Genomic DNA, 26,693 nt, shown 5'->3' on the forward strand with positions numbered 1-26,693 from the left:
GCAAAATTGCATAACTCTGCCTGCAATATTTGCAGAATTATTTGCCCGTTTGAAACTTAGAAATTTTGGTTAAAGGTTAAAGGTCTACAAAGATATTTACTTGAAACTTTACACATGCACTTAGGGTCATAATTGGAGGGTCATAATTGTATGTCACTGACCAAGTTCCATAACTCTATCTTGCATTAAGGCTGATTCATATCCCCTTTTCTACTTAGTCTCTTGGTTAATGTTAACATGATAGTTTTACATATCTCAATAACTATTAAAGATATTTATTTAAAACTTCACATATGCATTTAGGGTTATAATTGTAGGTCACTGACAATGATCCATAATTCTATCTTGCATTTAGGCTGATTTTTCTCCCCTTTTTCAACTTAAAAGTAAAGTTTTGCTTGTAAGCTGTTATCTCAATAACTACTGAAGGGTTTGTACCTTTTTTGGGACAATTTTATGCATTCATAATAGTAAAGCAGTGATTAACTTGATAAAACATCTTTATAACAAGCCTTTGTACATTTTCTGTCAAATTTATGTATTCATAGGTAATTAGTATTATTTCACTCAATTAAACACCCTTGTGACATTACCTTCCGAATAGTCAAGCCAATACTGTATAATTAGACTCTCTCTAAGGCCTATAACATGAATTTATGGGAAAAAAAAGCTCTTTTGTGAACTTAAAAAATTTAACATTATAAAGGCTCTTTTACTATCAATCACTTAGAATAGTCGAGCGTGCTGTCCTACCGACAGCTCTTGTTATAAATATCATTATTATTATTAAGTTACATATGTTTTAGATTTGGCAAGCTAGTACAAACAAGATTACATTTACCAACTCATTCAAGATGAAACTGTCCGTGATATTTGGAGTATCTCAGATGTTGTTGGGTGTAATGCTGAGTGTCGTCAACCACATGTTAGTATTTTATGTTTATTCTAATATTAACTCGGTATTCTTTTGTAGTAAACTACTCGTTACATTTGTATGTATAAAACATATTGCAGGGTCACTTTTAAATAAACTTGAAATGAGAAAAACTTGGATTCTAATAGGCTATTCAACAGAGATCTAAAAATATCCACTTGTAATTATGAGTAGAATTTAAGAGAATTTGATGCAGGAAAAGTAGTTTTCGAAAAATGTTGCCTGCACATTGGATATAGAAGCTACTCCTCCTGCAGAACAAGTGACTCTGAAAATGAGACGCGCCATGAACAAACTAACATAGTGCGTTTGCGACCAGCATGGATCAAGACCAGCCTGCGCATCCGCGCAGTCTGATCAGGATCCATGCTGTTCGCTATCAGTTTCTCGACTTGAAATAGGGTTTGTAGGCCAACAGCTTGGATCCTGATCAGACTGCGACGATGTGCAGGCTGGTCTGGATCCATGCTGGTTGCAAACGCACTATGTTGGTTTTGTCATGGCGCGGCTGATGACATATTGACCGAGGCGATAGCCGAGGTCAATATGACTTTCTGCCGGTGAATATCACATCATATTTAATGGCTCACTAGTCAATAATTGTTTTATTATATGAATAGTCTAATTAATAAAAAAAATCGCAAAAGAACATCCTTATATACATGTACAAATTTTGCCTCGTTGAAGCGCGGGAAAAAAGACGCACGTGTTAGGCGTGCAACGAGTACTCGAACGCTGCGCATAAAAAAAATAATTCAAGTTTATACTCATCATTGCAGTGTAGCCTTATAGTATAATAGTAAAGTAATGATATTTCAATCGAGAAATATGCCATAAAGAACAAAAAACAACAATTATTTTTTAATCAGCACGCCTAAATATCAGTCTACGGTGTATGATCATTGAATATGAGTCTCAATCTATTTTAACTGGGAAAATCCAATTGAGCCAGTGAATATGATACTACACCCAGTGAATATGAGTTTATAAAAAGTTCTGTTGACTACTGTTTGGACCAATGAGATTGCAGCTATTTTTAGATCATATAATAATTCATGATATATGCACACTGCACAGCATAAAAAAAGCGATGGTTTCCGGTCATATTACGTTGGACATGATTTCATTAAAAAAAGTGTTGTCATGAAAAATGCTTTGAAAAATGCTTTGTAATTAATTTCTTAGGCCTTCCAACCTTTGTAACTTCATTTAATACCCACATTTTAACTTCACAACACAATCAAAATTGCTATCTTTTCCCAAATCAGATGCTTAGATCAAATGTTGTTTTGTGAATTATGTGTTGCTAATCAAATGTTGTTTGTGAATTATGTGTTGTTAAAAGTTACATATATTGTACCTAGTTATTTGTTATTTTTTGCAGACATTTTGGCAACTACCTGTACGTTTTCATCCAATTTATTCCTGAGGTTTTATTCCTTTTATGTATATTTGGATACCTTTTGGCTCTTGTATTCTTCAAATGGATAACCTACAATGCACAATGTGCATCGTGCACACCGGCTCTTCTTATCCGTAAGTATTGTACGCCTTTCATTAATATTGGCCTCGTTCAAAGAAGTAGAGCTATTTTTCTTTTGTATTTGTGTGTTGGTTAGCTTGTGTATAAACTATCGAATGCTTTTTTTTTTCAAGACACCTCATACTGTGTTGGGGGGAAAAAAGTGGGGAAACTTTTAATAACTTGTAGAAGCAACCCGTGTTTAACTTGAGGCAGTTGATCCTAGTGTCATAGTGACAGTGACCTTAAAAAACCCACCGTCTGGGTAGTAATAAGAGAATATTTTGCAGTTATCTCATATGATTTGGAGAGTTGTCATGACTTGTTAATGACCTTTATTTGTTTTAAGGTCCTCGGGTCAAGGTAACAATGACCTTCACCACAAGAGCTGGCCTGCCGTCTTAAGATTTTGTAGGGTGACTTATAACATGATTGATTGGTTTCCATTAAAAGTTGTTAAAATGTTTCACAAGCATCTCTTTTTATACTAGAAACAAGAAAGCTTGTTATGTTTTAGTGAGAGTACAAGAAAATTGTTTCATTTCTTATTTTTTTAGAGTTTATCAACATGTTCTTAATGAAGTACAAGGAACCAACGATGGTACCAGAGGCATACCACTGTAGTAGCATGTTGAATCATACACAGAAAGAGATGGGTTGTGACTCACAGACCCTCTTTTATGCCAACCAGGTAAGATGACTTCTTTATCCCTTTACCTTCTAATTTTTTGTAATGTATTGGTCTGATTTTAATTTGAAGCATACCATTTGAAGTCAAGGATAGTCAGTAACAAAAAAAAAAGCAAAAAAATTGAACTACCAACAGGATAGAGCCTGTGCAGGCTGGCATGGCATTATTCTAGTGGCATGGCTAGGTATTTTCTGTTCCAGCAGATAACAAGTTAGGATTAAACATTTTTGGTGTGTATCTTTTTTTTTCAAGCCAAACACATTGGATGGAAGGATATAGATTTGCAATTGTTTGTCTGTCATGCTGTCTAGAAGTGGACCAGTGTGTATCTTATCATAACTTCTTAAAATATGTAATCACCTTTGTGTTTTGACACAAATTTATAGCAGATGATCAGAGTTATTTCCCTTGATCTTGATAACAATTCTAGCACTGTATCTTTTAAATAGGCCCCTTCCATACTTCAATTCGAATGATAAATTAATACACTACAAAAGAATCTACATCCAAACCTAGTCAAAGCTTCTTTTTTGGTTGAGTGTATTTTGTCAATTTTTCAATTGTTTATACTTAATTACTTAAAGATTTTATAATGGTTAAACTGTATATTATTAGAAATGCATTGCTTAGCTCTTTGTTGCTGAGGTGTTGCCTTTAATTGTTGAGGCATAAGAATTTCAGCCACCATTTATCACTGTGTGATTGTAAGAGCCTTACTAGAGGTGACTATATGGGTTAAACTGGAGTCTGTGCATCTCTTGGCTCCAACAGGTGAGGTGGTTTTGACCCCTGCTGTTGCTTTGAAGTTTGTAACAGCAGAGGTTAGCCAAAATCATCTTTCCTGTTTCTTTCCTGCCATATGACCTGTACTGTGTTTGTGCGCCATTAAACCAAACAAACAAGCACAACAGTTTTATTGTAATAATTTGTGTATAGGTTTGATATTACTATGTCTTTTTTATATTAATTATTCTTTGTTTTTATCTTCCAGCAAACTATACAGACAGTTTTGATATTGGTTGCAGTGTTATGTATACCAGTTCTACTACTGGTAAAACCATTCTGGCTTCGGTACCAGCACAATCTGAAAGTTTTGGTAAGAGACAGGTTTTTTTGTTGTTGTTTTTTTACATCTAACTTTCACAAGTTCATGATATTGTACATATTCTATAACTATACATGTATATTGTACATGTTCTACACTATACTTGTATATTGTATAACTATATATGAGCCGCGTCATGACAAAACCAACATAATGGGTTTGCGACCAGCATGGACCCAGACAAGCCTGCGCATCTGCGCAGTCTGATCAGGATCCATGCTTTTCGCTATTAGTCTCTATTTGTAATAGAGTTTGTAAGTGAACAGCATGGATCCTGATCAGATTGCGCGGATCCATGCTGGTCACAAACCCATTATGTTGGTTTTGTCATGACGCGGCTCATATTGTATTATGATACTGCTCATTTGTAACGTCAATTTTCATCGGACAATCATGATGTTTATATTATATATAATTTTATATACTTATATATGGGGGCTACACAATTGAATGAAATAATATAGATTTATATCAAAACTAATGCTTGTTTATATTAGGCCCTATAACCAATCAAAAATCCTTATCACTAATATTTTGAGTTGGTATAATATACAATGCAGTGTAATGTTTTAAGTGTTCAGAAGTTGAAGTTTATAAGTGGAGATCTTGTACATACAGGTGCAGAATTCTTAGAGAAGCAGAATTCAAGAATTTGTTAAGTTGGAGTTGGGGTTTTTTAGGTGTTTTTTTTTTTTTAAATATTTAAGTCAGATAGATATGTTTATAAAGTTATAGCTGCATTTCTGCATTTCAAATTATATGAATGAGAAGGAATATTTGGACATGATATGTTTATTTAATTTTACTGTTTTATGGTGTAGGAAATTTATGAAATGTTTAATTTCATTATATACTTTTTATATTTCTTCAAACCTGTATGTTAAACCAACTTGCAATTATGCCAATGACTTCAAATTACTTGCCCCTCACTGATGTTTAATTTCATTATATACTTTTTATATTTCTTCAAACCTGTATGTTAAACCAACTTGCAATTATGCCAATGACTTCAAATTACTTGCCCCTCACTGCTGCGGGTTGAAGTCCCACCAGCTTGCTTACTAAAGATTAGTTTTACTCGGGCTTGTGCCATGAATTATGCACAGAATGGTCACTGAGGTTATCCTTTACCAGTAAGGCTGGAATGTTGCCATATGACCTTTACAGTGTCTGTGCAATTTCATACCCAACCAAAATTTACCAAACAAATAATACAAAAAAAAAAACAATGTTCATATGATACTGTTAAACCAAAATAGTCTTAAGATTTTGTACAACAAAAAAGAAACTGTAGATTTTTTATTGTCATCAAAAAAAAAAAAAAGCTTCAGATTTCATCAATTTTTAACATTGATACATCAAGTAACTTTATCTGTATTGAATTTATATATGTATAAAAAGTTATAGAGCCTTCCGTATGATAAAGTAATTTATATATAGAAGTGGGATAATGATACTTGTCAGTAAAAAATGCATGCTGCTTACATACAGAGCAGAAAGATTGTATTTGCATGGCTGCTGTACAAGTGTTGGAAAGCTGAAAATATATAATTGTCCTTTTGCATGATAAATCTTCTGTCTTTTTAAACAGGATATTCTGTTGCATCCAGTAAATGAGTGATTCTGTTTCGACTCTTGATAATATTTTTAGCTTGACCTTTTAAAAAAAAAAAAAGAAAATAGAGGTATTGTTATAGTCACCTCGGCGTTGCTGTCTGCAAACTTGTACCTTGATTATAATTTTTTAAGTTCTTCCACAACAAAACTTGGGACTTTAAGTAGACCAGACTTTGTCATTTATTTATGGAAAGGATTCATGCTTGGGTGAAACAACAAGACTAGTGTGACTAGACAGACCTATTAGAATTTTAAAAAAAAAACGAAAATCTTATTATTTTTTACTTAAATTTTCTTTTAAACTGTTTATTTGTTTGCTTTTAGAAAAATTTAAAAGGAAGAGTGTTCCCCCCCGCCCAGCGGTGGCTCTTGTTTATCATAAGCCCGTGCTGCTTTTGTGACTCCATAAAAATGGTATTGCATGGCCGTGTATTTATCTTTGACATGACATCATTGTTATCATTACAGAATGTTTTCATTTTAGTGTACAAATGTAAATGGCCACTTTAATTTTGTTTTTAAATGGGCAAATTGCTTAAATCTGGCCATGAGGTTATAAAATTTGAATCAAACGACCAGTCTAAAATTCTTGACTCTGGTTGGCTTAAAGGCACATTATGTCTCCAACAAATAAAATTTTTCTTCTTGAGAAAAGACAAACATGAGTTTTATAACATTTAAAAAATGTTTAAGAGAATTTATTGTCTAAAAAAAGTGGCACTGAATGTGAAATTTGTAGTCACAAAAGTAGCAAAATGTAAAAAAGTAGTATTTTGACTTCCATACGAAATACTTACTCACTACAGTTACTGTAGTAATTGTCAAACAGCAAGAGAACCACAATATGGTTCTGGTAATTGGCAAATGAGTATCTTTTCAGAAACTGTATTATTAACATGGCACCATGAATAAAAATCTTTTAAAAAATAAAAGCATTTCTAGGGCTAAATGGGCCTTTAATTCAAATTTTTGCAAATTTTAGAATAACCAATCACTATGCACGTTATTGTAGACTGCTTCAAGAATTCAAATTTATAATCTCAATCTCTTGTGTTTGCTTATGTCTTTGTTATATACATTTACATGTTATATACATGTAATTATCTGATTTGCATGTTGGAATGACTGTTTATAGGCTGCTGAAGCTGTGAGTATTATAAGTAAATAGAAGGCTTTCAGTGTCGCAGCAGTTGTTGGGTGTATTATATTATATATATATGCTTGTTGATGGCTATGTATAACAAAGATATTGTCATCTGGAACTGAAAAATATAATTATGATATATTTAAACAATTAATCAGTCAATTCATTGGCCCTCATGAACCTGTACAAACTATATAATTTATTGTAAAAAAAACTTGTTCAGTTTTAATCTAGACAAGACCATTTTTCAATTTTAGGAAAATTTCAACCTTGACCATTCTTCAGTTTTAAGAAAAATTTTAAAATATGAAGTGACTGAATAGGGAACAATGCAAACCCTCAGGTCAGATGGCACAATAGCACATATGGGCTGGTTGATTTTGGTCTGCACTGGTCACACAGGTAGAACCAGTTGCCATAGGCAGGCTAAGAATAAAAAGTCTTGAGATTGGGTGCATTAATGAATCAATTGATTCTTAATGTCTAAGTTGCAGTCTGCTTATTGTACACTGAGAATGAGGAAGTGAATTCCATGAATTGTGGTAAAAAGAATACCCCCCCCCCCCCAACAACAACAAAAATTATTTTTCTTTAAAAAATGGCCATTTATAAGACAGGCATTTTCCTGTCGATTTGAATTAAGCAAAGGGTTTTTGCATCCCTTCAGTACAACCAAGTTCCAGATGATAATATCCTCTTAAATATATTATAATTTAAACAAATGTTAAAAATGTGTATCTGACAGGGGTTTCACTTTGCTTGAAACAATATTTGTCATTGTTTTAAGTAGATGTAAATATACCTGACTTAAAAGAATGACTAGTTAATAAATATGGCCTATAAATTGGAGGGTATTTACGCATCTGCCAGGTTGTCATGAAATCCTTGTCATCACTATAAGTGTTTACTTAGGTAATAAATGCTATTTGTATTTTGGTTCTTGTTGTTGTTTAGCTAGAACTAGAAGATATGTAACTTAATCAGATACCTTGATAGAATAATGCTCATGTCTGTCTGTCTGTCTTCTGTGTTGCCTTCTATGTTAAGATTTATCTGTTTAGCTAGAAAAATTGTTGCATTGTCTATCTTTCAGGCTGTTTAATGACTACCGGTATTTTTGTCACATACTAAGAATGTCCAATGGTCATAATATTTTCTAGAAACTTTAGGTAACAGCTATAATTGCACATCTAAATATAAGACTTTGATTATGATTCTAAGTGTATTGAAATGACCTTGTATGGTTTCATGGCTCATGGAAATGACCTTGACAATGATTGTCGTTAGAACACTGCAGTAGGTTATAATATTGTGTATGAATAGCAGTTATTTCAAGGGACAACATGTAAAACTATCTCCTTAGTTTAATGGAATGTTGTAGAAACTTAATGAACCTAAAATGTCAAATATATAATGACACTGTTCAATAAGCCCTTGACATGGTAGTTTATATAATAATGATGATAGAAAAATAACTAACATATAGCTAAGGGCCCATTTCATCACAATCTTTATTTATTCTTTTAGTTTGCCTAGTGATATGACATTCCATTGTTACATCAGACCATCTGTTTGTATTCTGTTTGTGTCTCCCTCTGTTAGCTAGAACATACATTTGAGCCGCGCCACGACAAAACCAACATAATGGGTTTGCGACCAGCACGGATCCAGACCAGCCTGCGCATCCGCGCAGTCAGGATCCATGCTGTTCATTTTTACAAACCTTCACAAGTAGAAAAATAAATAGGGAAAACTTTGGTTGGTTTCAGACTCGTGGATGCTCGGGCTGGTCTGGACCCAAAATGCGGGGTTCGCAAACGCTTTTATTTTGGTCTTGTCAGGGAAAGGTTTCCATTTATTAAAATATAAGTTACAGTAATTTTTTGGGTTTTGATTTTATGTATCCTCCCCTTGGGAGTTACGGGTTTAACCCCTTTTTAAATTATATAGGGAAATTTAAACCCTTTACTGCACAAAAAGGGAAAAGTTTGCATTTTTTTAAATAAGTTTTATAGATAGCAACCCTTTAGATTTGAAAATAATAAATGCAGAAGGGGTTTTTTCCAAAAGTTCTCCATTTCCTTTCCCGGGAAAGCCTTTCATATCAGGCGAATTAGCTTTTATGGTATTTGATATACTGTATAATACATTACAGTCTTTACCTGTATTCATTGATGTATTTGAAAAGTTGATGGGTTTTTTTTGGTTTAATTTCATTGTAATTCCTTAAAAAAATCATTTTCAAAATTTAGGATTTTTAGCTCACCTGTCACAAAGTGACAGGGTGAGCTTTTGTGATCACTTTTCATCCGGCGTCCATCCGTAAACTTTTACTTTAAATGACATCTCCTCATAAACCACTAAGCCAATTTCATCCAAACTTCACAGGAATGTTCCTTTGGTGGTCACCTTTAAAAATTGTTCAAAGAATTTAATTCCATGCAGAACTCTGGTTGCCATGGCAACCGAAAGAAAAACTTTAAATATCTTCTTTTAAAAAAACCATAAGAGCTAGAGCTTAGATATTTAGCATGAAACATCTTCTAGTGAGTGTCTACCAAGTTTGTTCAAATAAAAAGCCCTGGGGTCAAAATTGGCCCCGCCCTAGGGGTCATTGATTTTCCCTATATGCATATAGTAAAAACTTAAAAAATCTTCTTTTAAAGAACCCAAAGAGCTAGAGCTAAGATATAAAGCATGAAACATGTTCTAATGGGTGTCTACCAAGTTTGTTCAAAATTAAAAGCCCTGGGGTCAAAATTGGCCCCGCCCCGGGGGGTCCTTGATTTCCCTATATGCATATAGTAAAAACTTAAACAATTTTCTTTTAAAGAAATCAAAGAGCTATGGCTAAGATATTGAGCATCAAACATGTGCTAATAGGTGTCTACCAAGTTTGTTCAAATAAAAGCCCTGGGGTCAAAATTGGCCCCGCCCCAGGGGGTCATTGATTTCCCTATATGCATATAGTAAAAACTTAAAAAATCTTCTTTTAAAGAACCCAAAGAGTTAGAGCTAAGATATTTAGCATGAAACATGTTCTAATAAGTGTCTACCAAGTTTGTTCAAATAAAAGCCCTGGGTCAAAATTGGCCCTGCCCGGGGGGTCATTGATTTTCCCTATATGCATATAGTAAAAACTTAAAAAATCTTCTTTTAAAGAACCCAAAGAGTTAGAGCTAAGATATTTAGCATGAAACTTATTCTAATAGGTGTCTACCAAGTTTGTTCAAATAAAAGCCCTGGGGTCAAAATTGGCACCGCCCCGGGGGTCATTGATTTTCCTTATATGTGTATAGCAAAAACTTAAAAAATCTTTTTTGAAAAAACCCAAATAGCTAGAGTTAAGATATTAAGCATGAAACATCTTTTAGTGAGTGTCTACAAAGTTTGTTTAAATAAAAGACCTGGGGTCAAAATTGGCTTCGCCCCGGGGATCAATATTGCTTTTCCTTATATGTGTATAGCAAAAACTTGAAATCTTCTTTGAAAAAACCCAAATAGCTAGAGTTTAGATATTAGGCATGAAACATCTTCTAGTTAGTGTCTACAAAGTTTGTTCAAATAAAAGCCCTGGGGTCAAAACTGGCCCGGCCCCAGGGGTGTCATTGTTTTTAACTATATGTGTATAGTAAAAACTTTAAAAAAATCTTCTTTTAAAAAGCCCAATGAGCTAGAGCTTAGATGTTTAGCATGAAACATCTTCTTATGGGTGTCTACCAAGTTTGTTCAAATAAAAGCCCTTGGGTTAAAATTGGCCCTGCAACGTTGGGGGGGGGGGGGGGTCTATATACAGGTGAGCGACCTCAGGGCCATCATGGCCCTCTTGTTTAATTTTTTGTTATTTCTGAACACAATCGTCACACTATATACCCAGTTATTGTTTCTTGCATGGTATTTGCACTAAAATTGCACTGTTATTTACCATTTATGAAACTTTAAATGAAGCAAAATTTTTTATTACTTATTCTATCTATATAATCAGACAGGGCTTTTAATCACTAATTCCATTGTACTTGAAAATTTAAGTATTAAAGCTTATGCCATAATGATAAAGTAAAGGAATGATGTAGATTAAGTGACCCTCAGTATTAGAGTATTAGATAATTTTTAAACTACTTTGGAAAGTTAATGAAAATGTCAGTTCATTTATTAAACAATTTTTTTTCACTTTAACAGTAGCTTTAGCCGGCTTTCTTCGTTTAAATGATCAATGTGTAAAAATTAGCAGTTACAGAAAAATACTGATTTATATAGATATGACGATCCGAACCGCAAAATATGACAGATATTATTAGTCTTATTTTTACATAAATTCATATATTTGTTTTAGTCAATCAGTCAGTTATACATTCAGTTCTTTCACTTTCAATTATTTAGACATTTATTCAGTCAGTCATTCAGTCTTACTGTTATACATTCATTCATTATGCATCTTAGACATTCATTCCACCATTCATTCATTCATTCATTCATTCATTGTGCTACTTAGACAGTCATTCATTCAGTTACTTAGACATTTATTTAGTCAGTTATTTTGTTCTTGAGTCATTGGTTCATTCACTCATTTGACTATTCAGTCACCCATATCATTTGACTATTCAGTCACCCATATTCAGTCACCCAATTTACTCAGGCACTCAAAAAACGTGAAAATTTCTTTATATATAGATACTGATTTTGACAGTTTAGTAATTTCAAAATTATAGAATACAGGTTGTGTGTATTGATAACTGTGAAATGTATTTTGTTTAATGTTATAAAAACAATGAAAGAAACAATGGTATTGCTAAGAATAGATTGTTCCTGATTTTTAGCTCACCTGTCACAAAGTGACAGGGTGAGCTTTTGTGATCGCTTTTCGTCCGGCGTCCGTCCGTCGTCCGTCCGGCCGTCCGTCCGTCCGTCCGTAAACTTTTGCTTTAAACGACATCTCCTCATAAACCACTGAGCCAATTTCATCCAAACTTCACAGGAATGTTCCTTTGGTGGTCACCTTTAAAAATTGTTCAAAGAATTTAATTCCATGCAGAACTCTGGTTGCCATGGCAACCGAAAGAAAAATCTTTAAATATCTTCTTTTAAAAACCCTAAGAGCTAGAGCTTAGATATTTGGCATGAAACATCTTCTAATGAATGTCTTACCAAGTTTGTTCAAATAAAAGCCCTGGGGTTCAAAATTTGGCCCCGCCCCAGGGGGTCATGATTTTCCCCATATGCATATAGTAAAAACTTAAAAAATCTTCTTTTAAAGAACCCAAAGAGCTAGAGCTAAGATATTTGGCATGAAACATCTTCTAGTGAGTGTCTACCAAGTTTGTTCAAATAAAAGCCCTGGGGTCAAAATTGGCCCTGCCCCAGGGGGTCATAGATTTTCCCTATATGCATATAGTAAAAACTTAAAAAAATCTTCTTTTAAAGAACCCAAGAGAGCCTAGAGCTAAGATATTTGGCATGAAACATCTTCTAGTGAGTGTCTACCAAGTTTGTTCAAATAAAAGCCCTGGGGTCAAAATTGGCCCTGCCCCAGGGGGTCATAGATTTTCCCTATATGCATATAGTAAAAACTTAAAAAATCTTCTTTTAAAGAACTGTAAGAGCTAGAGCTAGATATTTGGCATGAAACATCTTCTAGTGAGTGTCTACCAAGTTTTGTTCAAATAAAAGCCCTGGGGTCAAAATTGGCCCCGCCCCAGGGGGTCATTGATTTTCCCCTATATGCATATAGTAAAAACTTAAAAAATCTTCTTTTAAAGAACCCAAAGAGCTAGAGCTAAGATATATTAGCATGAAACATCTTCTAATGAGTGTCTACCAAGTTTGTTCAAATAAAAGCCCTGAGGTCAAAATTGGCCCTGCCCTGGGGGTCATAGATTTTCCCTATTTGCCATATAGTAAAAAACTTAAAAAATCTTCTTTTAAAGAACCCAAAGAGCTAGAGCTAAGATATTTGGCATGAAACATCTTCTAGTGAGTGTCTACCAAGTTTGTTCAAATAAAAGCCCTGGGGTCAAAATTGGCCCCGCTCCGGGGGGTCATTGATTTTCCCTATATGCATATAGTAAAAACTTAAAAAATCATCTTTTAAAGAACCGTAAGAGCTAGAACTTAGATATTTGGCATGAAACATCTTCTAGTGAATGTCTACGAAGTTTGTTCAAATTAAAGCCCTGGGGTCAAAATTGGCCCCGCCCCAGGGGGTCATTGATTTTCCCTATATGCATATAGTAAAAACTTAAAAAATCTTCTTTTAAAGAACCCAAAGAGATAGAGCTAAGATATTTAGCATGAAACATGTTCTAATGGGTGTCCTCTACCAAGTATGTTCAAATAAAAGCCCTGGGGTCAAAACTGGCCCCGCCCGGGGGGTCATTGATTTTCCTTATATGTGTATAGCAAAAACTTAAAAATCTTCTTTGAAAAAACCCAAATAGCTAGAGTTTAGATATTAAGCATGAAACATCTTTAAGTAAATATCTACAAAGTTTGTTCAAATAAAAGCCCGGGGGTCAAAACTGGCCCTGCCCCAGGGGTGTCATTGTTTTTAACTATATGTGTATAGTAAAAACTTAAAAAATCTTCTTTATAAAAACCCAATGAGCTAGAACTTAGATGTTTAGCATGAAACATCTTCTTATGGGTGTCTACCAAGTCTGTTGAAATAAACAAATAAAAGCCCTTGGGTAAAAATTGGCCCGGGGGGGGGGGGGCTATATACAGGTGAGCGACCTCAGGGCCATCATGGCCCTCTTGTTTACAATATTTACCTCCCTTGCCAAAAGTGGCAGCCATTTTGGGGGTCAATATTCGATATAATTTAATTGACAAAATATGGAAAAATCAATATAAACAGATGATTTAAGTGAATTGTCAAGTTCTTTAATACATATGAAGCAAAATATTATTTTAACACTATTGAATATGTAAAAGATTTTAATCAGTTTTCATGATGACGATAGAAAATAATAAAAGATTTTTATCTAATCTTAAGCATATGATAAACATGTATTAGGAATGACCCCCAAAATGGCGGCCAGGGGAGGTAATAATTGCTAAATGTGAAAAACATCAATATGTTATGTAATTTCAGAGAAAGACTGGCCTCAGTGCCGTGTCTCACGAGCGTCTTGTACCAAACGAGGTTCCACCCGGACAGGAAGTATGTACAAAATTTCAATTTGAAAACTTTATAACTATTGCATCTTATGTTAAACATTCAGTCAATTATGTTTAGATGTTTCAGTTAACTGTTGTAATTATCTTTTTTCGTTTTGTATAGCATTGCTTTTATGTGGCACTCTCTTCTCATGCAAAGAATGCATGCAAAATTTGTGTAGTCAAGAACAAATTACTGGTAGAATTTGGTCACTGATGATAGTGAGTGATAGTGTAATAATTATAATATAATTATAATATATAATATATTTCTATTATTATATGATGAATGCATGGTATATAAATATTATAAGCAGACGCATATCATGTGAAAGACTTTTGTAAAGATTTCTTGACTTTTTCATCATCATGCTGTCTTTTTGCAACAGATAGGTGAACAAAAAGTTATTGCTTTCTTTAACTTGACGGTCTCTGCAGATAATTGTACATTTATTTTTGTTTTCATATTAAATTTGTTTAAATCATCATTGTAACAGATAAGTCTTAGCCCACTTATTTCTATGGGATTGAGAGCATTGGAATAGTAACCCAGGGGTGCTGGTTCAATCCTCTGGCAAGGCAAAAGTTCTCAATGACATAAATTTTGATCTCAGATATTGAGTCAAATGAGCCGCATCACGACAAAACCAACATAATGGGTTTGCAACCAGCATGGATCCAGACCAGCCTGCGCATCCCCGCAGTCTTATCAGGATCCATGCTGTTCGCTATCAGTTTCTCTACTTGTAATAGAGTTGGTAAGCGAACAGCATGGATCCTGGCGCAGGCTGGTCTGGATCCATGCTGGTCGCAAACCCATTATGTTGGTTTTGTTGTGACGTGGCTCAAATGGTCTTTTGTCTCAGACACTGCTGATAGAGAAATCTTGTGGGATTAGTAGTCAATCGCTTGCAGAAAAATCAGAAATTTAACTGGGCAATATGATTTTTTTATGACTGGCTAGCTATCTAGGAAAGTTAGTAAGGTGGATTGGGTCCGAAATATGACTAGAACTGGAATAAGTGGGTGTTTAAAAAACAACAACAACAAAAAACACGAATATAAAGTCTGTCCAGTTTGCATATTTCGTGTAGTTGGATTAGATTGTCTACCGCTGACTGTTGAAATTTTTAGCCCAAAGTCAGAGCAGAGCGGGCCCATTACATTCATATAGGGTTATACCTGTTAAACTGTGTTCACTGTGTGTTGATGCAGCTATGTTGCTATTGACTAAATAGTTTTTATTAATGATTATATTAAATTATTTGACCATAAATATTTGCTTTTATCAGCTTTTGAGTTGTAAATTTCAAAATTTCTGTTATTTTAAGCTATTACTTTGTGTCATTTTTTAACAATTGGTTTTCTGCACTAATCTATAAATAGCTCAAGATGCTGATGTTAATGGGATTTTAGAAAAATCTTCTCAAAGATCTTTGTGTATTCTGTTGCTATTTACTAGTTTATGCATGGTTGAAGCTTTATTTTAATACTGACTAGCTCTTTAATATGTTTATGTACTGCATATATCTCTAAAAATAGAATTATAATATCAAATAAATGATAAATGGGTAACACTAGAAAATATCATGGTCTTCTAAGGTTACTTTAACATTTGACCTTTCTGTATTCTTGATTTCAGTCAACAGGCCCGGCTTTCACTAACATTCTCAAACTGAGATAAATCTCAACTTAAGATTGTCTCAAATTTGACTGAGATTCTTACTCATCTGAGAAAAATCTCAAGTTGGCTTTCACTAAATTTTTTCTCAACATTTGAGAATTTTCTCAACTGAGACTGCTTTTTTCTCAAGACTTCAATCTTAGTGTGCATTGTTGATGGGCTTCTATGACTAATATATGTTGCTATTTTGATGTAAAATGACACAACAGGAATTTTGTTGTATATTTATCACATTAATGATTACAGATATATTTTTTTAAAAAAACACACAGCAACAAAAAACACCAAGAAGCAAATGTATGAATATTTGAATGCTAATGAAAATAATTTATTAAGAATAAATGAAGTTCTTCATAGTTTTTTGCAAACAGTATTTTAAATGAAAATGAAACAAAATTCAATAAATTATATTTAGTATGTTTATTGTGAAGTCATTATTTCATGACTTCAATAATTAGAGTGCATGATATCACCCACAATTATCAGTCAATATATTACTTAATATATGAAATTAATAGGAACTTTATTTGCCAAAAAAGGTCAAATTATATTTATTTATCAAAATAACTATGCAGAAAGTAAAAATACCCCTGAGAATAATATTTGTGATTTAACAGTTTGCTTATCTGTTCACATGTCTGTTTTCTTTTTACATTTGCAAAAAGTCTTGAACCAAATGTAAAGTTGTGAAAAATCTGCTAAATGTATTTAAATAACATGAATACAGTAGGCTGTGTTTCGTGTAACAAAAAAATGTACTGACGGACAACTTGGGTCAATGTAACAAAATTCTTTTTCATTAAACCCCAAACCCCAGTTTGAACTAATATCAATATAAAGATGCAAATGTTTCATTATAAATGATGTTGAATCTCTAATAAATTTGTATGAAAACATCAACAAAAATTCCTTATATCCTCTCAAATAAAAGGATCAGTGTACATGTACTTAAAATTTTTGCCATTTTATAAAAATGCTGGTCAGTATGGCCTATTGAAAGTTTTGAGCTGTGAAAAATTTATGAGAAATATTGAAAACAGAAAATGGGTGGGTGGTGGCTAAGATGCATTTAAGGGACAGGGGATTAAACTTAGCACTTTAGATATGAAATATTAAGGAGCAGTCAGTGTGTAAAATATTCTTATATTGTATATTCTGTTATCTTTTGCTCATTTTTTGTCACTGTTTGGCACATTTTCTATGCAGTCTGTTGACCAAGGGAACGATAAATCCCAGTCTGGCATAGAATTGTCGGTAAGTTAACTGTAACTTTGTATTCCAGATATAAAATCAAGGCTTTAGCGCTACATTGTTGTAACTGAATGGTCTATGTAGATCAAAGTAGAACAGTGTTGCGATGATCCTTCGAAAAAAAATTTTTTTTTTGCTGTTATTGCTTCTCTTTTGTACAATTTGTAAGCTTTCCTATTTCAAATTGTAATCAATATTGAATTACTCACTTAGTAATTTATATATTTAAGGGTATAGAGGGTTGCTAGTCGATTTTTTCACAGTATTTTCCTCTTTTTCAATTTTGCATTTTGTTGTCATATTGCACAGGGATTGTAGTTTGGAGAAGTTTTAGGGTTTAAGGGGGAATGCTCGGATAATTATATACTTGTCTATTGAATATGAACTGGCCGAAATTATTAAACCCTTAAATCCAGGTTTCTATGAAACTTTACTGTAACAGTTAGTGCTAGACTCCATTTCTTTATGATAATGCTTTTTGTAGGACACAGCTAGCATGAATATGAACATATATGTGAATGGGAGCTTTTTGTGGGACATAGGTCATTTATATGTTCATTTTAGGGAAAAGGGCAGCTTTTTATGGGTCACAGGTCATAAATAGAAACATTTTATGTGAAAGGACAGCTTTTTTGTGGGACACAGGTTATGTATGGGAACATTTTATGTGAAGAGGGACACAGGTCATGTATAGGAACATTTTATGTGAAAGGGCATTTTTTTATGGCACACAGATTATATATAGGAACATTTTATGTCAAAGGGCAGCTTTTTGTGGGACAATGGATATAATATTATCAGCTAGTTTATGTAAAAAGATTTTTGTGGTACACAGGTCATGTATTGGAATATTTATGTGAAAGAGTCTTCTGTCCATTATAACAGTCAGTTCTAATGAAGCAAGAAAGCACGGATCATAATGGGGGGTGGGGGTGATAAGTTTTATGATTATACAATATCCTACTGAATGAACCCATGTCTACATGTATTTGAAATCAGATAATTTTGTATGGAAAACAGGCTGCATGTAAATACATTGGTGTGGTTAGTGGTTTTACTAACATGATTAATTTCACTTTTCTGTAATATTTTGCATGTTTATAGATAATCATACCCCCACACAATAAACTTGTAAGGGGGTATACTGGAATCAGCTTGTCCGTCCGGCCGTCCATCGGTTTTTCCTTGTCCGCCCAATAACTTAAGATTTCTTTGACCCACAGCCTTCATATTTGGCATGGTGGTTAGTTATGATTAGTAGATGACCCCTATTAATTTTTAGGTCACTGGGTCAAAGGTCAAGGTCACAGGGGCCTTGAAAAAAAAAAGTTTGTCTGCCCAATAACTTCAGAAACCTTTGACCCACAGTCTATATATTTGGCATGAAGGTTGAACATGACCATTCGGTGACCCCTATTGATTTTGAGGTCACTGGGTCAAAGGTCAAGGTCACAGGGGCCTAGACTAGAAAAAGCTTTTCGGCACAATTGCATAAGAATGCTTTGGTCAACAGTCTTCATATTTTGTAATGAGGTTGTTTATGACTAGTAGACTGATGACCCCTATTGATTTTTAGGTGACTGTGTCAAAGGTCAAGGTCACAGGGACTTTTACTTTAATAAGCTTGTCTGCTCAAATGCTTAAGAATGCCTGTCCACAGTGTATTGATTTTGACATTTTCACATTTGAATTATGTAGAATACATAACTTAGCAATGCACTGGCTTAGTGACTCAGATTTGGCAGGGAGGTAAAAAATGTCTTAGAGCTCTAAATGGCCACTGTTGATTCTGACAAAGTGGTATGTGGGGGTATTCACGCCATGACAGTGTCAGTTCTAGTTTAATTCTACATGTACTAGTTTAGTTAATTCAGTCTCTCTTATTAACAAAGCCAGTGGGTGGAGCAAATTTCTAAGTTAATTAATAGATTAGATTATTTAATTGTTTCTATATCCTTCTAAAAGTCTAATTGGCTGTTAAGGTGGACCAGAGCTGATGCCATTTCTTGCCACTATAGGACAAAAATATTTTAGTCAAATGTAATATTAAAAGTAGATCATGCTGTCCATTAAAAACTTGTAAATGATAAGTTAGTTAAACCTGACCTGCTTTAAGCTTAGTTACTAAGGTAGAGCAGAAACTACAATATGACAAGATTGTTACCTAAAGAAAGCATGCCTTCTAAGCATTTCTTAAGATCAGTGCAGTGTATAAATTCGTCTGGTTCTTTGGTTAGTCAGTGTGATGATAACTTGATAGGTGAATTAAGAAGAAAAAAAATCAGTTTCACTCCACCAGTGCAAGTGACACATGTGGGGAAGTTGGTAATGTTTTGTAGAATACTGGTCAAGACTTCTACTGAATGTAGGAATGTCTAACTTGTTGTGTTTAATTCATGCTGATATATGAAGAACCAACTGTAAAAAGAAATAATAAGCACTTAAATGTGAGAATATTATATGATTTTGTAAGCAATAATATGCTTGGGACAGTAAATTTGAAAATTAACATGTGAATAGATAAGTATCGTGACCTTGAAAATTAACATGATTTGAATTAATATGCCTGATGTAATATTAAGATGGATTGACTGACCACCAATTAAAATTTATATTACCAAGCTCTTGTTGTAAATGGAGACATATGAGACGCGTCACGACAAAACCAACATAATGGGCATGGATCCAGACCAGCCTGCGCATCCGCGCAGTCTGATCAGGATCCATGCTGTTCGCTGACAATATATAACAAGTAGAGAAACTGATAGTTAGTTACTAACATAAACCCATTATGTTGGTTTTGTCATGACGCGGCTCAATATGTATTTTAGTTATCACATTAATGTCTGTAGAATACATTATTGTTCTATTCAAGTATCCGGCAAAGGTAAAATATTTGGCCTCCTGTAAAAGCACTGCTGTCACACCCAGCACAATATACATGTACAATGTAGTTTATAACCGTATAAGTTTACCCCAAAAATATTATGATTAACAAATGTCTATGAATATTAAGACCTGTCTATGAAATTTTATTGTATGCCTGTTAGTAAAGATGACTGCTTCACTCAGATTAGGGGAAGGGGAGTTCAGCAACATTAGATTTGGAAAAGAATATTACCTGTAGTTTGCAGCTTCAGGTTATTGTATTTTTTCAGGTTATTGTATTTTTTTTTTTTTTTTTTTGCCGAAAAAACTGAATTTTCTAATAAGGAATAAGATGCCATTTCTGATCAATTTAATCCTATTGGTAGATTCAGTAGTCTTCTGGCCATCTCAGGAAAGTATTCAGACTAGGCCTTGCAAAATAAAATTGATGATTTTCTATCAATTGCAGAATTTCGATACTGATTCTAGAGTTTTAAATCTTCGAAGAACTTTGATACTGATTCTAGAGTTTTAAATCTTCCATTGTTTACTCAGTCCCCAATAGACTAATTTTTTCAAAATCACAATCCACTATTTGCCATGATTATGAATTAAGTAATTCTTCCCAGAACAGCCAAACATAATTCTGTTGAAACACATACAATAATCAGTGTTGACTTTCCATCGCACAATGGCATGTAACACCTGTACCCTGTTGGTGGTACCCTGAGAAGTGAGAAGCCTGAATTGTTATCAATATAAGGCCTGATCATCAAAATATGAGCCGCGCCACGACAAAACCAACATAATGCGTTTGCGACCAGCATGGATCCAGACTAGCCTGCGCATCCGCGCAGTCTGATCAGGATCCATGCTGTTCGCTTACGAATCCATGCTGGTAGCAAACCCATTATGTTGGTTTTGTCATGATGCGGCTCATATTTTCTTTCATTCAAATTTATAGTAAATAAGTACCTAGTACTTCAATGAGAACTCTTAGCTGAAATCTCAAAAGAATCCATACGAACAAGTTAAATCTGTAAACAGAAAAGGTTTGCTTCCTCCTTTACACCTCCACCCAACCTGCCTCCCCTTGTTATATAAGTAGACTAGAACAAAATTTATATTTGACTTTTTAAAAGTTTTCCATAACACACAATCCTACTGGTATTAATAATGTTCTCTAATTGCATGTTTACTTTTCTCTGAGTTTATTTGTCAGATTAATTTTACAATAGCTGGGTATACACTAACTTTGTTATATCTATGATTTTTGTGATATTATGAATTAAAAGATGAATAAATCTATAAACCAACAGAATAATTTTTAAAATGTCAGTCTTTGATGATAAGAATAGGAATTTCACATTTTCATCTTTTACAAGAGAATAAGAAAAAAACTTAAAGGCACAGTCATGCTTCAGAAATCCAATTAGAAATGTTGAACATGTATTCACAGCATGTTAGATGTTTTATAACTCAAGAAAGTAGTGCTAAATGTGCAGTAATTAGTTGTAAATGTAGCAAAATGTAAACAAATTAGTATTTTGACTTCCATACAAAATACTTATTCACTATGATTATGAGCAAAAGAAACAAGAGATATTTCATGTGTATGGCAAATGCCTATTTGTTTGGAAACTGTAACAAGATACCAAAATAAAGGAAAAAAATCATTAACGAGGCATGTTGGGCCTTTAAGTTAAACACTGAAATATTCAACGTTGAATTTTATAATCCAGACATGTTTGTGTCATAACTATAATTTAATAGAATTTTTTTTTTTTTTTTTTTTTTTTTTTTTTTGCAAAATTTTAATAAAACAATATTTTACTGAAATGTACACAAAATACAACTGGGGAACAGATGAGGGGATGCATTTAAAATCAATGATGAAATTAGCTTTTTTTCTATATTTTGATTGCCAGAAATTACTCCCATTTGTTGATAATTATTACATGCCAGCTTATTGCTGTTTAACCACAGAAATATCAGTTGCAGTGCTATCATTTAAAACATACACATCACTCTGATTTGTTACCATTTACCATGCTTATATTTATATAAATGACCAGTATAATATAGAAATTGTTTATGATATAGGGAGTACAGAGTTCTGACGTGAGCGTGTCTATCAATGGTGGCGCTGGGGATGCTGTGATGACCATAGAAATACACGAGGTGGTTGAGGAAGTAGAAGAGGTAACAATCTAGTTTACGTGATTTCCATTATATAAGATTTTAGTACATGATAATGGAACTAGTGGTAAATGGGTTTAATTTTATATTTGAAATCTTTTCCCGCCACAGCTCTAGGTTCCCCGTCATTAGAAAATCGCATTCCTCATAGAGGAAAATTTTCCAGTTATATTGATGAAATCATTGGTTTTTGAGTTTTTAAAAAATGCCCGAGAGGACTGTAAATTTTCCTCTAAAATAATTGCTGGGAAAATTGTCATATGACCTTTACAGTGAGGGTGTTGAAAATTTTTTAAACTATGTGGTTTTTTAGTATTAAGATAAACCAAATTGCATATATTGTAACTGCCTTGGTATTTTGATTAAAAATAAAAAAATGATTATGAAGATTTTTCCAAACGGATAAAGATTAGCAAATAAAATGGTCCTATCGTTTTTTTTCCCTTTTATGTTTGAACAAAAAACTTTTATTATTGCTTCTGTTAAAGCTGTTCAATAAATCCTTTTTTCTTCTCTTGGTTATTTAGCTTGGTTTATACTTCATTCCTGGATAGACTATCTGTAATCATGACCCTTTTGTTATACATAATTTTTAAATAACATGATAAAAAATTTTTTAGCAAAAATCCCTGAAATAAAGCTTTTTATTAATATCATTTTACAGTTTGATTTTGGGTAATAAAATTTTGTGGGTCAAGTTTCCCACACAAAAAGAGTACGGGGTTCTCGGATGTGTTTTCACACACTGCCTTACCTCCGTTTTGGTTTCTCAGTTTTGGCCCATGCAGGGAATTTTCTGTTAACCTGAAAAAAATGTGCCTCTGAATTTAAAATTTTTAAAATTTTTTAAAATTTAAATATTTTTATTTTTTTTTGTATTAAGTGAATGGAAGATTATATTTCCTTACCTCGGTTTTGTGCGTCTGTGGCTGCGTGGTTAAGGTCTTCTTCTTCAGACCACTTGTCTTTTCCTGCTGAAGGTTCGAGTTGGGCAAGCGTCTTTGGATTCTTTCATGTGTAAACGCAATAAAAAAAATTTTAAATCCTTATCTCAGTTAAAGAGTATTGTATCTTTATATATTCAGTATTATAGTGTTTTGATAATGATACTGTAAATAATGTCATGGATAGTTATGATTTGCTTCTTTGTCTACCTTAGTGACTATATTTAACTGTCTATTGTTTTAATTCAGAATTGTCTGAAGTGCTATGGAGTATGTTGTTCCGTATTTCGTTAACTATGGACTTACCATACATTGGTGCCGTACTTATCTTTGTCGTATTTGCCGTGTTTGCGACCTTGACCATTGCTGTACTGCTGTTGATGGAGGGGCTGTCGGCTTTCCTGCACACGCTCCGTCTTCACTGGTAAACTTTTCCTTACTTATTGTTTTGCAAAAAATAATAATGACAATGATAAATTTGATTGTCATATTTATCAACTTTATGGTGGTTTTACCCTGTAGAATGACCGCAAACAGGCGCATTTCAAGGGTTGTCAAAAACTGCAGGTTTACTTATAATGTAATAAGAAATTTAAAAAATAGATTTACAACAGTCTTTAGGGGGAAAACCCTCCATTTGTAGAACTAGACACCTTTTGTATCCTTTAACTAGTGAAAACAATTCCATAATATCTTTGGGAGATTTAACTCAAAAATTAAGTCTATTGCACCAAAGCAGGGGCTGGACCTTATGTCAATAAGATATTGTATAAGGGATTGTATATTTTAAACAGGGTGGAGTTTTCAGAGCAAGTTTTACCATGGTGATGGCTTTTTTCGACCCCTTCAATTAAGGAACAGAGAGCCCAACATTGGAGGAGAAAATAGTATGTGACCAAGAATTTTTGGTGTTTGATTCACAATTAATCCATGGGGATCTTTTTGAAATGGACTAATTTTTTATTATGGAATGCTTTTGAAAATGGACTATATTTTAGTTTTAAAACTATTTTTTTAGGTAAATCCCAAAATTGAAAAGTGATTTATTTTAAATTACTTTTTCCAAGTGAAAAAATTTTTTAAATAGTGCTAGTTTTTTTTTTGTATGTCTTAAATTACCAATTAAATGCTACTACGGGGCCACATTTTTTTTATTAATAAAATTTTAAAATTTTAAAAATTTTTTTTAGCATTTTTTTTTTTTAAAAAAAGGCATTAAAAGTTTTCACTTTTACAATTTTTTTTTCCCTTTTGTTCAGTTTTTTTTAAGAATTTTTTAAAAAAGGTTGAAAAAAACATTTAAATTAACATTAAAGGATTTATTTTTTTACATCCAAAATAAATATTAGTTTCTATAAAACTTTTAATTTATGGTTTTTTTTTTCAATCTTTAATTTTGAAAAAAAGGATAAAATTTATTGTTTGAAAATCACAACAAAAAGTTTTAAAATTAACAAAGAAAAAAAACAAAAAAATTGTCAAGGGACATGTTTTCCCATTATTTTTAAAAAGACATCAAGGTTGTATGGTTTTTTAAAATACTACTTATAGACTTAATAATACACTGTTTAGTGAAGTTGAATTTTTTATGTCTAAATAGACCAATAAATGACAAAAATAGAATTTTTCAGAAGAATAACATTTGTAGAAGTGTGCCTGAAATGTTGAAAAAGTGCCTTTAATATATATATTTATTCGTTTTGATTTAGCTGAACACTGAACTTTTTTGTATAAAAAAAATGGTTTATGGTAAAAGGGGAAAAATTATTAACTTATTTCTAAGTCATAGTTTATTATTATTGATATGTAAAGCCATGCTTTATCCATAATTGGGCCTTTGTTTGAGGGTACATCAAGCCTTTGTTTGGTAAATTTAACCAATTTGAATGAATTTAAACCACTGTGAAAACACACTCACATGGTTCAATAGATTTTGCCTTAGAAAGCTTATAGAAATAGTCAATTTTAGGAGTTGGAAACATCAAAAAAAGAACTGAATTTGGATTTGAGGCTTCTATGTATTTGAAGGGGATTTCAAGATTTTTCTATAGAAATTTAAATAGCTTTTGTGTTTTTTATATTACCCAGCTTGGGTAAATAAGTCGGGAAAATATATTAAAATCATCATTAATTTAGTTTCACAATTTTAGTTCATCTCATTCAGTTCATCCCAAGGGGTTTAAGATCCTAGATTATTTTTGATGGTAGAAGGGTTACATATATAATTTTAATAGTAAAATGTATCCCTTGATTAAAAACAGTACGAGTAAGATAAAATTCTGAACTATTCTGTTGATTGAAATTTGACTATTTTTATCTTTTTTACTTATTAATATTAATTAAAATAGAGCTACACATTTTGGAGAAACGCGTTTTCATCACAAAATGACCACAACATTTTGCTTGTTAATATAATAATATGAAGGTAAAAAAAAAAATGCCTGAGATTTCACCATTTATGAATTCAAAAAGAATACCTTGTAATAAAGAATGACAATTCCATGTTTATCTTATATAATCAGTTAAGTTGTTTATATATCACATAATGATTCTTATTAATTTTGTTTCATGATTTTTTTTTCTCCTTCTATTGCATGTATTTAATAGCTTCCCTGAAATATTTTTTATCCTTTTCCTTGCCCTATTCTTATGATAATGAAATTAATCAAAGTTTTCCGAAACTTTTACACCAAACATTTTTTTGTATTTTGGATTTTGAAAAATATAAAAAAATTCATGAATATACAATGTTAAGAATAAATCAGGACATCATGGGACCATTATAAACCTTCAGATTGTTTCAGTTTACTATCATGTATTAATATTGCAGTAAAATCATTAGAAAATACAGCTTGGTCAATATTTTTGTTAAGAAAGATTTTTTTGTTTAGACAGGAGCAGGGATATTGTTGATATTCTGTTGAAAGTCTTAGAAGTAAAAGCTACTATTAAAAAAAGTCTTAGAAGTAAAAGCTACTAATAAAAAAAGTCTTAGAAGTAAAAGCTACTGTTAGATATCACAAGTTACTGATATAACTTAGGAAAAATTAAGCACAAGTTTCATTGGTGGATAAAATTTCTGGCAATGGAATAATAATGATGTAAAGGTTTACCATTCAAAAAATGCAAAAAAAATTATTTTCTGAATATTGTAAATTTTTTAAAGCGTGTCCCAATGACACCATCTTTTTCCATGAATAATTAAAAAATTTTTATTTTATAAAAAACTTTAATTTTGAAAAATACTTTTGGGTTTTTTTGTTAATTTTTAAGCCCAGAAAAAAGGAAAGGGGTTTTTAATGTCCATGAAATTCAAATTTTTTCCTCATTAATACAAAATGGAAAAAAAATTTTTGTTTGGGGAATTTTTTTCCCTGTGACGGCCTTAATGGAACACAAGGTTTACAAAGCACACTTTTAAAAAAACTACAAAGGGCTACAAAACACACTTAAAAAATTTATTAAATGCTTCTTTTTACTGCTTTTTTTATGAAATGAAAAATTTTTTATGAAGAAGTGGACAAAATATTTTTTTAAAGGGCAAAAAGGACAAATATTTTGGGCCATTTATCTAGTATT

At 32.6% G+C, this 26,693-nt stretch overlaps 1 protein-coding gene across 4 annotated transcripts in view; it reads left to right on the plus strand.

The window, feature by feature from the left end:
* LOC132753812 (V-type proton ATPase 116 kDa subunit a 1-like) overlaps positions 1 to 22,207 on the plus strand; it is a 42,671-nt gene extending 20,464 nt beyond the window's left edge. For 2 of the 4 annotated variants that reach the window (XM_060744344.1, XM_060744346.1), the window contains 8 exons: positions 807 to 925; positions 2,319 to 2,470; positions 3,014 to 3,147; positions 4,139 to 4,243; positions 14,104 to 14,172; positions 17,059 to 17,106; positions 19,979 to 19,990; positions 22,075 to 22,207. In XM_060744344.1, the coding sequence (XP_060600327.1) occupies positions 807 to 925; positions 2,319 to 2,470; positions 3,014 to 3,147; positions 4,139 to 4,243; positions 14,104 to 14,172; positions 17,059 to 17,106; positions 19,979 to 19,990; positions 22,075 to 22,185 (750 nt within the window). In that variant the 3' untranslated portion in view covers positions 22,186 to 22,207. The remainder of the gene's footprint in view (positions 1 to 806; positions 926 to 2,318; positions 2,471 to 3,013; positions 3,148 to 4,138; positions 4,244 to 14,103; positions 14,173 to 17,058; positions 17,107 to 19,978; positions 19,991 to 22,074) is intronic. The other 2 variants (XM_060744345.1, XM_060744347.1) reach the window with 2 other exon arrangements.
* Positions 22,208 to 26,693: the final 4,486 nt, after the last annotated feature.

This window comes from Ruditapes philippinarum, unplaced genomic scaffold (assembly GCF_026571515.1).
Source record: "Ruditapes philippinarum isolate M1 unplaced genomic scaffold, ASM2657151v2 ctg6359_1_1_1_1, whole genome shotgun sequence".
Classification (NCBI taxonomy): Eukaryota; Metazoa; Mollusca; class Bivalvia; order Venerida; family Veneridae; genus Ruditapes; species Ruditapes philippinarum.